The sequence below is a fragment of the Falco naumanni genome, chromosome 5 (genome assembly GCF_017639655.2).
Source record: "Falco naumanni isolate bFalNau1 chromosome 5, bFalNau1.pat, whole genome shotgun sequence".
Classification (NCBI taxonomy): Eukaryota; Metazoa; Chordata; class Aves; order Falconiformes; family Falconidae; genus Falco; species Falco naumanni.
Window position 1 is genome coordinate 76,087,065 of NC_054058.1, and position 14,469 is coordinate 76,101,533.

Below are 14,469 nucleotides of genomic sequence, written 5' to 3' on the forward strand. Positions count from 1 at the left end.
ACTTCTCTAAGAGGACATTGTGTCTGCCATAAAGGTAGATGAGGTCCCTATTTCTCTTCACTTCTGGCTGACACTAGAATATGTAGATACCCACACGAGGCCACAGGAATCCTAAATCAGCAGTGTGGAGACCCCCCAGAAAAAGGAGCAAGATGGCTCGAGCCAGATACCCAGTATGGCACCACGATGCCAATGAAGAAAAAAACCTCATGGTTTTGGGTTTACAACCACCTCTGAATTAAGATTATGAAATATCCTCTTACTTGGTAATATTTCTACAGTACAGCATCTTGAGAATCTGGAGTTGCTTACAACATTTCCAAAGATGTTTCAGTGCTTTGTCAGTAAGATGAATGCAACCTGAGACATCCAAGAAGTGGAGATGATGGCAGGCTGCAGCCAAGTATTGGATACAGGTATCAGTCATCTGTCAATGAAGCAACAAGATACACAGAAATTAGATTACTGAGTAGTTGAAAGAAAAAACCACAGAGCACAATTTTAGTGTCTGATTTGTGGGAAAACTATGCTTTAAAATACTTTGTGGAAGTAAAGTCTCTGGCACAGCAGAATTCTGACTCTGCAAGAGGCTCTACAGGAACTGTCACTTAAGTATCAGGAGTATATTAAATATTAGTTAACTGTGATTCCAGTGGGATTTTTTTTTTTACCTAATCATAATGGTTTAAATTCCCCAACCTCATGATTTTGCTTGTAGTAGATATAAGCCTTTAACCTTATCTGCTGTGCACTGTTCTCCCTAAATTATGGGGCTGCACTTACAGTTCAGTAATACCAGTCTATATCTCAGTTCGTTGTTACAAATCAGTGTCTCACACCAAGATCTTTTTGATGTACTGTTGTTTTTCTTTAGCTCCGAAGCAGAGCTGCTAAGTTTCACCTCACAATTCCATTTTTCTAAACTGATATTCATTGCTATTAATGCTGGAAATCACAATTGAGAAAAACATGAGACGTAGTCTTCAAGGTGCATAAGCAGTCCTACAAGCTACTTAATTGCACCACTGACCTCAGTGGAAACAGTCAAGAATACATTATGCACATACTTGAATTACCTTGTTCAGTCAGGATCAAAAATCAAGAGGGGACATACTAAAGACCTTTTAAAGATACTTGATTAAAAATCAGTGGAGTGGGATGGTGGAAAGAGAGACGAGGGCTCCATCTGCATTAAACAGCCAATCTCATGAGAATCTAAATGGGACAGGGAAGCAAGATGAAGCTGGGACTTTGGGTTGTGGAACAGAAAATTAGCACACTATCTCACGATACAATCTTTCTGGAATAATCGTGTGCTTTGCTTATTCCAGATTTAGCTATATGCTGAATATTAAGATCTGCAATAGATTAATAGATTAAAAGATTAATAAATAGATCAATATTCCTGTTGAAATAAAAAGAAGTTGCTGACTGAAGTCAGTAATCGGTATCAGATGCATTTAAGAGAAATCTGTATTCATCATGCACTCAATCCTATTCCCTTTAGAGGACTAAATTACAGAATTCATTGCCCATCAAACTGTGTCTTCAGAACTTTGCTATTTAAATAGCTGATTCATTTAACCACAGATTTATTTTCATTTTTAGCTGTAGTTTTTCATGTGTAGGATATGTTTCCTACAGCAACTTCATTTTTTTCCTATGAAATAAGAATTACTTTTGAATTGGGCTCATTCCTTGCATAAGACTCAGACCTGCACTGCTGAATATTTTATAGTATCAGCATTTGCAAAATGACTTGTACTTGTCCTTGGTATATGGACATATGACAGGGAGGCTTACTGTGATTTCACTGAAGCCAGTGGAGTTTGTTCAGAGACAATTTGCCCAAGTAGATATGATTAAAGTGATCACCTCTTCTAATTTTAGAGTAACCTGCATAGCACATTGCCTAAACATTCTTAATGGTCATATATTTCTATATTGACTTTTCCCCATGTTTTCTTGCTATGATTTTTTTTAATTCTTTTTTTTTAATATAATATAGCTGATGTTGCAGGACATGACTGTCAGACATATTAGCATATATCCTTTGGAATGTATTCATTCTTAATCTCCTGACCATTTTTAAACAGTTTGAGTGGAAAATATTTCCTTACTTAGCAGCTGGATGCCCTCAATTTACACTAGAGATTGCCAAAGGATTTGAAAGACCCATTAGTTTTAACATCCACAGGTGTACCCATCTCATTTTATAGAGTTGCAAGCTGGATTCAAGTCAAAAAAAGACTTGTAAACTTATATGTAGGCTTATTTAGAAAAGTCTTAATGTTCTTTGCTGAAAATAGTAGGGTATTAGCAGTTAACAGATTGGCTTTATAACTGTTTAAAGAAAAGATACCATCTAGGAACAAAGTGTTGGAAGGGCATTACTAGGTCATGGAGTCTACTTCTTGTTCCAATTTGCAGGAACTACAAAATATGACCCAGTTCATTCCCTTACCAACACCCATCTTAACATTCCTTAATACTTTGCCTCTGTCTCCCTGCTGTTTTACAATACACTGACTGCTCTGATAATCAGAAACTCTCCCAATTACCAGCTTAAATGTATTTACTGCCATTTTATAGAGGGGTTTGTTTGGTTTGGTTTGGTTTTCCTGTGTTGGCATACAAGGTGTAGTGGAAAGCGTGGCAGAGAAGACTGATTGCAACACTACCTAACTTGAACTGCTCTGGGAAGATCTCCATGCATAACTTCTATAATCACTGTTATTATGGAAAAATAGCTTAATATCGATCTAAAAGCAAAGGATACAGGAGATTGAGACTCGTGCATATAATAATTAATGGTGTACAGTAGGTATCTGTAAGATAACAAACCAAGGGCTATTGTAAAACACAGAGCAACTTCCATGGCCTGCCAGATCTGAAACACAGCCTGTGGGTTTTGGTCTGGAGGCTGAGAAACTTACGAACTTTTGGAATGCAAATAAATCGATCAGACTATCTATAATTTCAGGCTGACTAACTAGTCAGCCAAGTCATGTCAAATACTTGGCCAGGAGGATGTGTTCAGCCACTGCAGTGAATAAGAGGACATAAGGACTGTGTGGAGGACTGAAAGGATAGTCAAGGGTTATGGAGATGGGTGCTGGAGGAAGGCAGGGACAAGAGATGTCTGCAAACATACTGTGGAAGGAAACAGGACATGGGCACATCAGAAAAAAAGGAGGAAACTGGTCCAATGAATAGGGTGAAATTGTAAAGGATAGTTCAAGAAAAACTTCTCCGAAAGTAGTAATAAACTTGGTCTATTCCCCCTTGATACTGATGGAAGCAACATTGCAATACATTTTTTCATAAAATTGAAAAAAAAAAAATTAAATCAGCATTTTTAAAATTGCATTTGAATGCTTATTGCCAAAATGCAGCAAGCACTTGTTTTTGCTATTGAAGAAAATAATTAAAAGCACAGAAATTATTAAATGCACAAAAGCCAGAGGTATTAATTCAGAAAGTACAGGGAAGAAGATTTAGGCCTTCATAAATTCAATGATTTCAAAAAGGAATACATTCTGATACAGGAAAAAGATAACTGAGATGCAAGACTTCAGTCAAAAAGAAATTATACAGAAAATACAGGAAGAAAAATGCTATAGTATAAGGTCATGGTAGAGAAGGAACTAAGTTTCTCTACAGAGGAAACTTAATCTAAAGAAGTTAATAGATGGAAATAATTGGGGTTGGGGGGTGGGGGGGTCAGATATCTAGACAACCTAAATGAAAATTAGTTGATCAGCTTTCCCAAAGAGATGTTAGTTAATTGAATATGGCTGCAACTGCACATGGTTTTATTGGTAATAAATACCTACTAAACACAAACACCACATCAGATGCACCAAAGCACACCGGTGACGGTGGAAACCACTGCAAAACTGTTACATTAACTTGGATATGAAGGGAATATTCATATAGCCATGGGATGACTATTATTGTGAGTCTCCTTGTAGTCAGTAGGGAGATGGGGCTTCTCAAAGACCTGAGGAAAGGTTCTCTGACTGATGCTTTGTAGGAACAATTCTCTCCACTGACTATAAAAAACAGCCTGAGGAAGACTCCCTTCCATAGGTAAGTTATGCAAATACTTAATACATTTTATTTTCCAAAGGACTTAGTTTCTTAGGCTTAGAATCTTCAAAATCATTAAGCATTAATTTACATCTCTGAGTGCATCAGCTTTTAAGCATTACTGCTATTTTCAAAGTAGCAACTGCCCTACCATGTAAGGCCACAGGTATAAGGTTCTCATGCCCCAGTTTATGCTTTACCTGGGTTCAGAAAGAGTACTGGAAAAAATAAAGCATGAAAATACCAAGAGTTATTAAAACAAAGAACACTACCCTTTAGAAGCACCCAAAACACCAGAGGCTGAGAAAGTATTTGCAGGAAGTATCACTAAAAGCTCTTCTCTCTTCACCCTTCCCTAGCCATCAACCCCTGGAGAGACAAACTTTTACCCGATACAGTACGGGCACTTTCATGTTTTAACTGCAACCACTAGAAGAACACCAAACACTCTCAAGAGCCAAGTCTGGGAACTTGAAACTCATGGAAAATCAGCTGAACTTAAGCTCTGATTTCTGAATTAGTTGAGTATGTTGTAGACTTGTGACAAGACACAGCTGCCAGCAGGTCAAATTTCTGAGTTCAGTATGAAGTACTTCTTCACAATAGTAGTCCCAGAACTATAGCCCCATTTCCTATACATACCTTTGGGCAACCCGCTATGTTGACAGATGTTAGTCTGCGGCAGTGAAATGCCATTGTTTTCACAGCTTCATCTGTCAGCTGAGGGCAGCAAGAGGCATGGCATTGTTCCAGGTACTGTGTGCCCTTGCAGAACTCCTGAAAGACAAACAAACAAACCAATCAGTCTTGGGTGACATGCCTACTCTTATTTTTCTCAGTTTATGATACAATTACATAATCCTTTGACCCACTTCAGGTACTTCAGTCTTCTAGGTACCCTTTATTAGGAGTAAAGTCATTCAGCTATTGACTGTGAATGTCACTAGAAAAAGAAGAGATTCATTAAAAGCCTATTTTCCATTGCTTATATATTATTTACATGTTCATTAGACCAACATTCATATCAGTTCTATATGTTGAATTTGGATTCTCTAAATTGAGCACAACCCAGAACCTAAAATTTGTGCTTAAAAGACCAGCCCCAAATACATTTATTTTACTCTCTGGAAATGCCCATTATTGTGTATATTAACTTTTCTCTTTTCTTTTTTTTTCCCCCCAAAAATGAACAAACAACTCTATTTGTATAAATTACATTATTTTCTTGATAACAATTGGGTAAGAATCTCAGGACTGGGTCAGGGCAATCCCAAGCACATTAGGATAGGCTGAGTGGATAATGGATTGAGAGCAGCCCTGAGAAAGACTCGGGAGTGTTGATTGATGATAAGGTCAACGTGACCCAGCAATGTGTGCTTGCAGCCCAGAAAGCCAACCATGTCCTGAGCTGCATCAAAAGAAGCATGGCCAGCAGGTCGAGGGAGGTGATTCTGCTCCTCTGCTCCACTTGTGTGAGAGCCCACCTGCATCCAGCTCTGGAGTCCTCAGCACAGGAAAGACATGGACCTGTTGGAGCAAGTCCAGAGGCGGGCCACAGGGCTGGAGCACCTCTCCTATGAAGACAGCCTGAGAGAGTTGGGGGTTTTCAGCCTGGAGGAGAGAAGGCTCCGGGGAGACCTTATAGCAGCCTTCAGTACCTAAAGGGGCCAACAGCAGAGCTGGAGAGGGACTTTTTACAAGGGCCTGTAGTGATAGGGCAAGGGGGAATGGCTTTAATCTTAGAGAGGGTAGAATCAGACTAGATATAAGGAAGAAACTCTTCACTGTGGGGCTGCTGAGGCACTGGCACAGGCTGCCCCGAGAAGCTGTGGCTGGCCCATCCCTGGCAGTGTTCCAGGCCAGGCTGGATGGGGCTTTGAGCAACCTGGTCCAGTGGCAGGTGTCCCTGCCCATGGATGGGGGTTGGAACTGGATGGTCTTTAAGGTCCCTTCCAACCCAAACCATTCCATGATTCTATAATGCTATGACTGTCACTCAGGAGTTCAGGCTTCTGATTTGCTCTGTGTAGTTCAGGCGAGGTAACTGTGGCTGAAGTGCCATCTAATTCCTAATGTGATACCTGCTGACTACAATTTCTGTCCTCATTTTTAGAGCGAATGGAGAATGCAGGTGAATAAGCACCTGCGGGTCCTACTGACTTCAATTCCAGCATATATGTAACTCAAGTATTAGCTTTTCTATATGCTCTGTAAAACAGATCATTTTGGAAAATAACAGATCAAATGGTTCAGTGACCTTGCCCAGCTTATAATATAAAAATGGAACGGAGATAACTTCACACATTATGAAATTGCAAGAGCTGTTTACAAAACATTTTGGTGACCTGCAGATGGCAAGTGATAAATAGGTGTAAAGTAGTATTATTAGGACTATCATTACTATTGCTGTTATTATTACTCCTATTATTAAGACATTACAGCTACTACATGAGTTTTTTAATTTTTACATTAATACCTTTTCTATGATCTCTTCTACAAGGCCAACTGAAAGACAAAGGGACAATCTAACCAACAAAATGTATTCATGTATTTTTCATCTTAATTTGATACTTGCATCTCTGAAAGACAAATAAAATTTTTTGTCAAAATGCACATTAAAGTGTGTATTTTAAACAGTATCAAAGAATCCCACATAAAACCGCTTTTCATGAAACATGGGTAGTTACAACTTTGGCGTGCTATGCACATTCATTGTTTGCAATGAAACTCCTATGAAAGGCCACACATTCATAAAATATACTTTTCTCCTTTGCACTCTGAAACTTTGTTTACTTTTTGGCCTGAATCTTTTTTCAAACCTGAAAATATTTACTTCTAGGCCTACAAAGAGAAGGAGAAGGTAGATCATTATTTGAGTTTGTGGAAACAGTCTCTTGAAGAGCCTGCAGATTTGTTAACTCAAGAACAAAACAACCTAAAATCGCATTTCTTCACCTAATGCTGCCATGATGTGAACATCACTGAACATTTTGCCACTCAAGCAAAGCTTTAGCTTCAGTGAGAATCTCTCCTCTTCTGTGATGTCTAGCCTAAAACCACAGTAAAGTGCCTTAAACTTGTCACTGAGCTGAACTTCCAGGCCTGCTAATCTTGGCCTAAGACCAATGTAATTTGTCATTTACTGGAATGGAAATTCTACCTCTGTAGGGGAAAGAAGGAAATACTTATACAGTAGACTGCATAAAAAACACTGGTTGCACAAAGCTTTTCAAAACATTCAAGAATTAGTCCTGAGGTAAACAGACTAAGGACCACATTGATAAATAAGACATGTGCATGCACACAGAGACACACAAATGCACATATTCATCATGCACAAATACTACGTATTTATCATTCTTTAAAAAAATCTGTAGTAATCAGACTATTGCCTTTGACACATTGCTGTTTTTTTCATAAGTCTTACCTAAACAGATTAAAAGAAACTCATGAAGTCTGAAATTTGTTTCACAGACTGGAATTTTAAAACTTTTTGTCTGTCTCCTCACTCTAGCTTCTATTTTTTCCTGTCTATCTGTATAGCTGTAACAAGGCAGTGCTTCTTGGGCTTTGGGTTCTTGTTTTACTTTACAAAAATATTAAAATATCAATCAATGTTTTAACTTAAGTAGGACTGGATAGAGTCAACAAATAAGAATTTATATTATTTGGCTTATGTACCTTTCCTATTTCAATCTTAGCTCTACAGACTATTTGTTACCTACAATACAGAAACATTCTAAACCCAGTAACTGAATGTTTTTTATCCACATGTAAAAGAAACTGCATTGTCTTCAGAATTAGGCCTCAGATGTGATGACTTAACCGCTACATTCTCATCTAGGGTATGTAACACAAGCTCAAGCCAATATTTCAATGCCTGTGAGATATGTTTATCTTGGTTTTACTGGCATAGATTGTCTACATACATATTTAAAATATCCTTCAAAGTTAGGTTCTGAATTTGCTCTTAACTTTAAGTCTACTACATTATTTTGCATGTAGCACTAAAATTATATTTGCAATCAAAGGGAATGGAGCTTTATTCGCTCTCTTCATCTCTGCATCCCTGGTTCTATGCCTATAAAGAAAATTACAAAAGAGGTTTTGAAGATGCAAAGATAAATAATGTTTGCAAAACATTTAGACACTATAAAGAATAGAATAGCATATGAAAGAAATAACAAAATTTTCTAACCTATGTGCACAATTTTAGTTCTGTGTAAATAAGGCCTGAGAACACACACAAACATCAATGGAAATACTAAATTGCTACTCATTAAGTGAGCATCATCTGAGTTATGAATGAGGAAAGTTCCTATTTACAAAATAGGTGATCACATAAACATTTACTTACTGTAAACAATAAAGTGGTAACAAGTAAAAGAATGAACACTGTACAGTCAACATTATTTCTGTTTATATTATTTTTGGTTATATTATTTAGCAATTTACCTAACAGTGTTAGTAAAGCCCTCTTAATATGCATCTTCTTTTTACATTATTTAAATATTCTTTATATAATCAAAGTATAACAAGTCATGCAGCATACAATGGGGTTACTCTCTGCAAATTTTCCATAAACTCATATCCTTCAGTTTCAACTTGCAAAAAAGGATTTGCCATTTTGTTCTGAGTTACTTCATACCTCTTCTTCTGCCCTCCCTGGAACCTTGACAACATGGCTTCTGTAACTCCTACATGTACTCCCTGCTAATGCTTTCTTCCTCAAAAAAGTTCAAATTCATACAGATAACAAGGAAAGCATGAACATTTCTTTTTTCACAGTCTTTTTTTGAACTTACTCTGTGTAGTGAGACAACTAAAATAGCTTCTTAGCCATAAGCATAGAACAATGCAGAAGTGAATATTCGAAAGCAGCAGCGCTGGCACTACATGACTTTCCATGAGGTACACAAGATGTACATACTTGATCATGGTTTTAGTTAAAACCATGGAACTTTACACAGAACATTCATGAGTGGCTAGTCAGAATTATTCCTAAAAGAAGCACATCCTAATGGCCTGACGTGTATGTTGGGTAACAAGATTCAATCCAGATGCATCCCTTGTGGTACAGCAACAACTGACTCATTCTTACAGTATATGGCTATAAAATGATGGATGTTGGAGCTTTATAATGGAAAAAATGTAGAAGCTGAAGACTGGGATTATGTGATGGCATTGCCTGTACCTGCAGCCTTATGATCTGCAACTGTTTATGGGCATGAAATTGATATAATTAAAAAACCACTATTAAAGCATTTCTGTTACATGTGGTTAGAAACAATTTGCAGTTTCAGAAAACAGTGCTCTTATTTGGATGTAAATCCTCTGTCCTTCCTAACAAGATGGATGGTTCTTTTTTCCACTGTAAAGTTACCAACTAGCGTTTATTTCTTATATTGTTCTGAAGCACAAAGCAGTAAATCTATGCAATTGTATTGAATTTGTCAAATGTCCATAAGGATTGAGGTAAACTTCAAGCAACCTGTGAGGATACAGAATTTCACAGTTTAACTATACATTTTGGCAACAGCCATCTCCTTTCCTTCCTTCTCAATTTTCAAACTAGGTTCATTTCATGCCCACTAGGTTATATATGGAAGTAAAAAGCAAAAGTTGACCCTATCCACCCTTCTCATGCCACTTGCAATTGAACAGATCTCAGTCGTATTCCCCCAGCCACCCCCTTTCCAGACTGCAGGTTCCTTCCTTACATATCTATTCCTTTTATGGATCATCCTTATTACCCTCTCTGAATCTTTTCCAGTTTCCAATGCAGTGCTTTACCCATAAAAAGAATTACACTGATACCAAATAACTGATTTTACCAAAACAAGACAATGAGTACTAATAAATCAGAATTTAGTATGTAGTTACTGCTGTGATGATAGTGTAAATCTAGTAAGAATCTGGATGGCAAACCTCATTGACTTTCATTTTTAAAAAGCAAGTCAGTAAATCAGAAATATTAAAGAAAGTATAAGCATTGCAAAATGAAATTAAAGTACTGTATTAGTATTAATATTTCTTTGCTGGTTATTCAAAAGAAAAAGTATTTTCTCACGGTGTAATTTCATAACTTGTCATCAGTGTAAATAACTGCCTTTGTGGCAACGTTAATTGGTAGGTTGCCTTTCTACAAAGTAATTAATTTCCTGTCTGATTACTTTATAAAGATTATTGACCCTGGGAAATTTCTAAGTCCATAAGCTAAGTATAAGATCAGAACACTAAGCACTATGTGTTTTAACCTAATATTTCTATTTTAAGAACAGTATCTAGTTTTATATTGCTCAGATATAATATTTAAATTTGAAAACCACTATATATAATAATAATTTTTAAAAGGAAAAACAATGGAAATAATAAAGTTTAGCGAGGTTCACTAGACGTCTTGCTGTGAGCATGATGAGATCTTTAGAACAAGAAATCAGTATTTCAAACATCTAGCTTAAAATACATGTAGTCCTTTTTCTAGCAGATTAATTTCATCATTAGATGTGAATAAATTATGCTTTTGAAGTTTTTTTAGGACATTTTAAAAGGCTTTATTCAAATAATGACACAGTTCAATTTGTGATGCTTTTCCCATAAAAGAGCTAAGACTATAATCTGGAGAAGATGCACATGCATTTCTTATTGAAATATAATTTGTTGGTTTTAATCATAGTAATCATATCATTTATGCTGGTAAGAAATAGGCCTTTAGAGGTATACTGAGACATATTTTTGTATCACTAAGCGATAATGATGTGTAGCAATATATCAAGAGCACATGAGGAATCAAGTGTAACAGACTAAAAGAAATTCAACTATTCCATTGAGCTAGGCATGCCAAGTCATCTAAATACAGCATTCAACAAATGACTGACTAAAGAAGCAGAGACCTAAAGACAGCAAGACCTAAAAGCTCACACCAATGATGAGAACAGTATGTTTTAGACAGAAATTGGTGAAGGATTTGTGGAGTAAGAAAGAAATTATAGTATCAGCAATTTAGATTGCAATTTGGACAGTACAATTGAGCAGAAATTAAGGCTTTTGTGGAGTGAATTTCAGAGTCAAGCAGAATTCAAGACACATCATGGAGGGAATAAAAAATGGAAAGCAACAAGAGGGGAGAGTAATTTGTCAGAGTGAGAGTGTAGAATGGTGTAATGAAGAATGAATGATGACACGTAGAGTTAAATAAGATCAGTTTTGGGCATGGTTAATTTGAAGAAATAGAGAGGCTTCCAGGAAACACCAAGAAAAGAGATGAAGTTTTACCTGAATCCCAGTATCACTGATGTTTTTGCATTCTGATATCGAAAGTTCCTTTATTTTTCCATGGTGGCCAAGGGCTCTCAAGCCCTACAATATTCCAAAAAAAATAATCTTAAAAATCAGTACATGCAATTATGTGTAATTACATTTAATATGTTAAGGGATTCAGTAATAACCAATGTCTGTATATTAAAGCTTCTAAGAATTACAGCACCTTTTAAGAAATTCTCTTCATCAGAATGCATATAGTTTATCCTCCAATTTTTTGCTTGAAGCATGACCAAGGGTTAAGAATTCTTTGCAGAAATAATTCAATTGAGAAAGCAAAAAATTAGATTTTCCTACCTGTTCAGAAAGGAAGAAACTGAAGAAAAGTAGCATGGCATGAAATATTTCCACAGGACACAGACCAAGACTCTCATAAAGCAAAATACATCTACAAATCTCCTCCAAAATTTGAGTTTGAAAGAACTTTTCAAAATTCTTTTTTGTTATTGTTGTTGTTGGAAGATCAAATAATATCTTAAAATTGCCACCTTTATGATTTGCTTACCAGTAAGGGCTTTATGACTACAGCTATGGTACAAGACCATATGTGAAATGGTGCAGTCACTCTCCTAGGTGCATGAACAACCCCCATATTCAAGACAACAGGAAGGCGAAAACTTTGGCAATTCCTGTTTTAGGAGTGCGAAAGGATCTGAAAATGGTTTGTGATTTTTACTGCTTGTACACCAGGAAACCAGACCATGTTCTGATCCTAAACTCTCTAATCTGAAGCAGAATTAAATACCGATTTTGTAAAATGTATTTTGATAGTCACAGCAGAGTATCTCTGTGCTTCATATCAATAATGACAGTAAATTCTGCTGAAAAACAAAGTTGTTGCTTTATTCTGTATGGTTAATAAATTATCTACAATTAGGCAGCAAACAGCACTGCACAAAGAGGAAATATCATCCTGAAAAAATAAGCACGTGAACATAGTGTCTGGAATGCAGATGTGGACACTGTAATGATAATGCTGGAAGAGTGTGGCTGGTGTTCAAATTTTGCAAATTCCTGAAATCTCACAGGCTGAATAAAAAAAAAAAATGGAACAATGAAAAAGATTTCCAATCCTGGCTACTTGTGAAAACAAAGATATTTGCATTTTTCTCAGCAGACGCAGTTATGTGGTGAGCATTACTTTCAACAGCTTCATGAAAATCTACAGAGTTCAATTTTTTTTTGAGCAGAGCACTCCCATTCCAGACAAAAAAACAGTTATGTACTTAAACCCCAAATGTGTTTATGTCAGAACTTGAATTCCTTACAGCAGACACTGATAGTTATAGGTGTGACCTTACGGACATAACTTCTTCTTGCATTTTCTTTATGTAAAAGTGGCATGACTTTAACGTACTTGATAATAAAATATTAAAGAATATTATAAAGATTTTTTTGCTACATGACAACTAATGCTGCTATGACTTCAAAGTTCTAATTTGTAATAATTTTATATGACTAGCATGACATGGAATCACAGAACAACTTTCTTTTTCCCCCCCCCTTTAAAATTAAGGTCTCCTTTTAGATGTTTCATTAATAATTCCAGATTTGAGAAGGGAAAGAGTGAAGACATGGAAGACAAGGAATGCCATTAGGAATTGTCTGTTACATACAAAAACTACAAAACTTTTATGTTTCTAAAAATAAACATCTTCAAACAAGCTCTACACAGAAAGTTTTGTGTGTATGAATCTTTTAACTATTATTTTTGTATCTAACATACATACAAAGGAGCCAATTATCACTAGTTTTATTATATTTCCTGATTTACTCAGTAGTATTCTCTCATAAATACCATCAGGGATGCCCATTCAGAACACTAACCTATTTCTAGAGACTTCCATCTTTTATACTAAGCCTCCCAACATTTTTGAAAGATATGCTCAGAGCAATCATATTGTCATTGGAACTCCTGGAAATAGATGCTAGCAAAACAAATACTGTGCAACATACAGACTAGGATCACCCACCCACTCTATGTGTCTCCAAAAACATATTTCCTCTTTAACATCAAGAAATCACCCCATATATCTTGGATCAATCTTCTGTTGCGATGGAGAAAGGGAAGACTTTGTCCTGCATCTCTTGTATAGCATGTATTACCATTTTCATTTAGAAAACAACTTTAAAAGAAACTCCTTTATTCCTCTCCAACAGCTGCTTTTTTCAAGCAATTTTTTGTTCTGTTTGATTTACTTTATTACATGAGGCCTACAAACATTTATAGATCATCATTTATTATTATTTCACTATGGGTTTTGAGCTAAGAAAATGAGTATTGATTGTACTAGTCAGTGAGGGTCTTCACTTGCTAAAGACTCAAGTTATTTGTGGCTATGGCATAGCAAAGAACAACTCTTTATTATTTATATTCACAAGCTGCAAGTCTGCCTTTCAACTGCAGACTGCAATGAATGTACCGTCTCTCACTAACAATAACCATGTGCTACACTATTTTCAACTTCTGAGATTTCTGTTCACATATCTCTTTGTAATCTGAAAGGTCAGCATCTGTAATGTATCTTTATGTTCCAGAGATACACAGATGTTACTTCCTGTTCATACCCCAAACAGATTGACCTCGAAGTGACTCCAATCTTAGAAGACAGCTCTTAAGAGGTATCTCCTACCTTCCATTTCTGAGCCATTTAATATTAAATGACTCAACCTACCCTCTAAAACGCTCAGATTTCTGCATAGATTAGCCACAGCCAGGCACCAGTTTAATAGATCAAACACTAGAAGAGAAGAATGTAATTCCTATCATGCAGTATGCTTTTGCTAATAACAATACGTATGTGACAGAACAAAGTTCCGTTTCAGATAGCAAAAACCTTCTGAGAAATGGGTAACTTCTTAAGCAAATGTGGCCATACTGTTTCCAATACCAATTTCCAATACCAAAGGTGGGTCAGATCTGTTTACAGGAACATAGCATGCCATAAAATTTAATTTCTACACCTAACACCATTTGCAGTTAGTCCAGATCATAACTTATGAAATACAGTTGCCTGCGTTTCTTAAAACTAAGTCCAGACAACAGGGCTTCCATTG

General features: G+C 36.3%; 1 protein-coding gene across 1 annotated transcript in view; it reads right to left on the bottom strand.

Annotated features, from left to right (window-relative positions):
- The window catches only part of FBXL13 (F-box and leucine rich repeat protein 13), an 84,678-nt gene that overhangs the window by 8,119 nt on the left and 62,090 nt on the right, over window positions 1-14,469 (bottom strand). Inside the window, 2 exon segments of the mRNA XM_040595185.1 lie at window positions 264-427; window positions 11,368-11,451. Of these exon segments, the coding sequence (XP_040451119.1) occupies window positions 264-427; window positions 11,368-11,451 (248 nt within the window).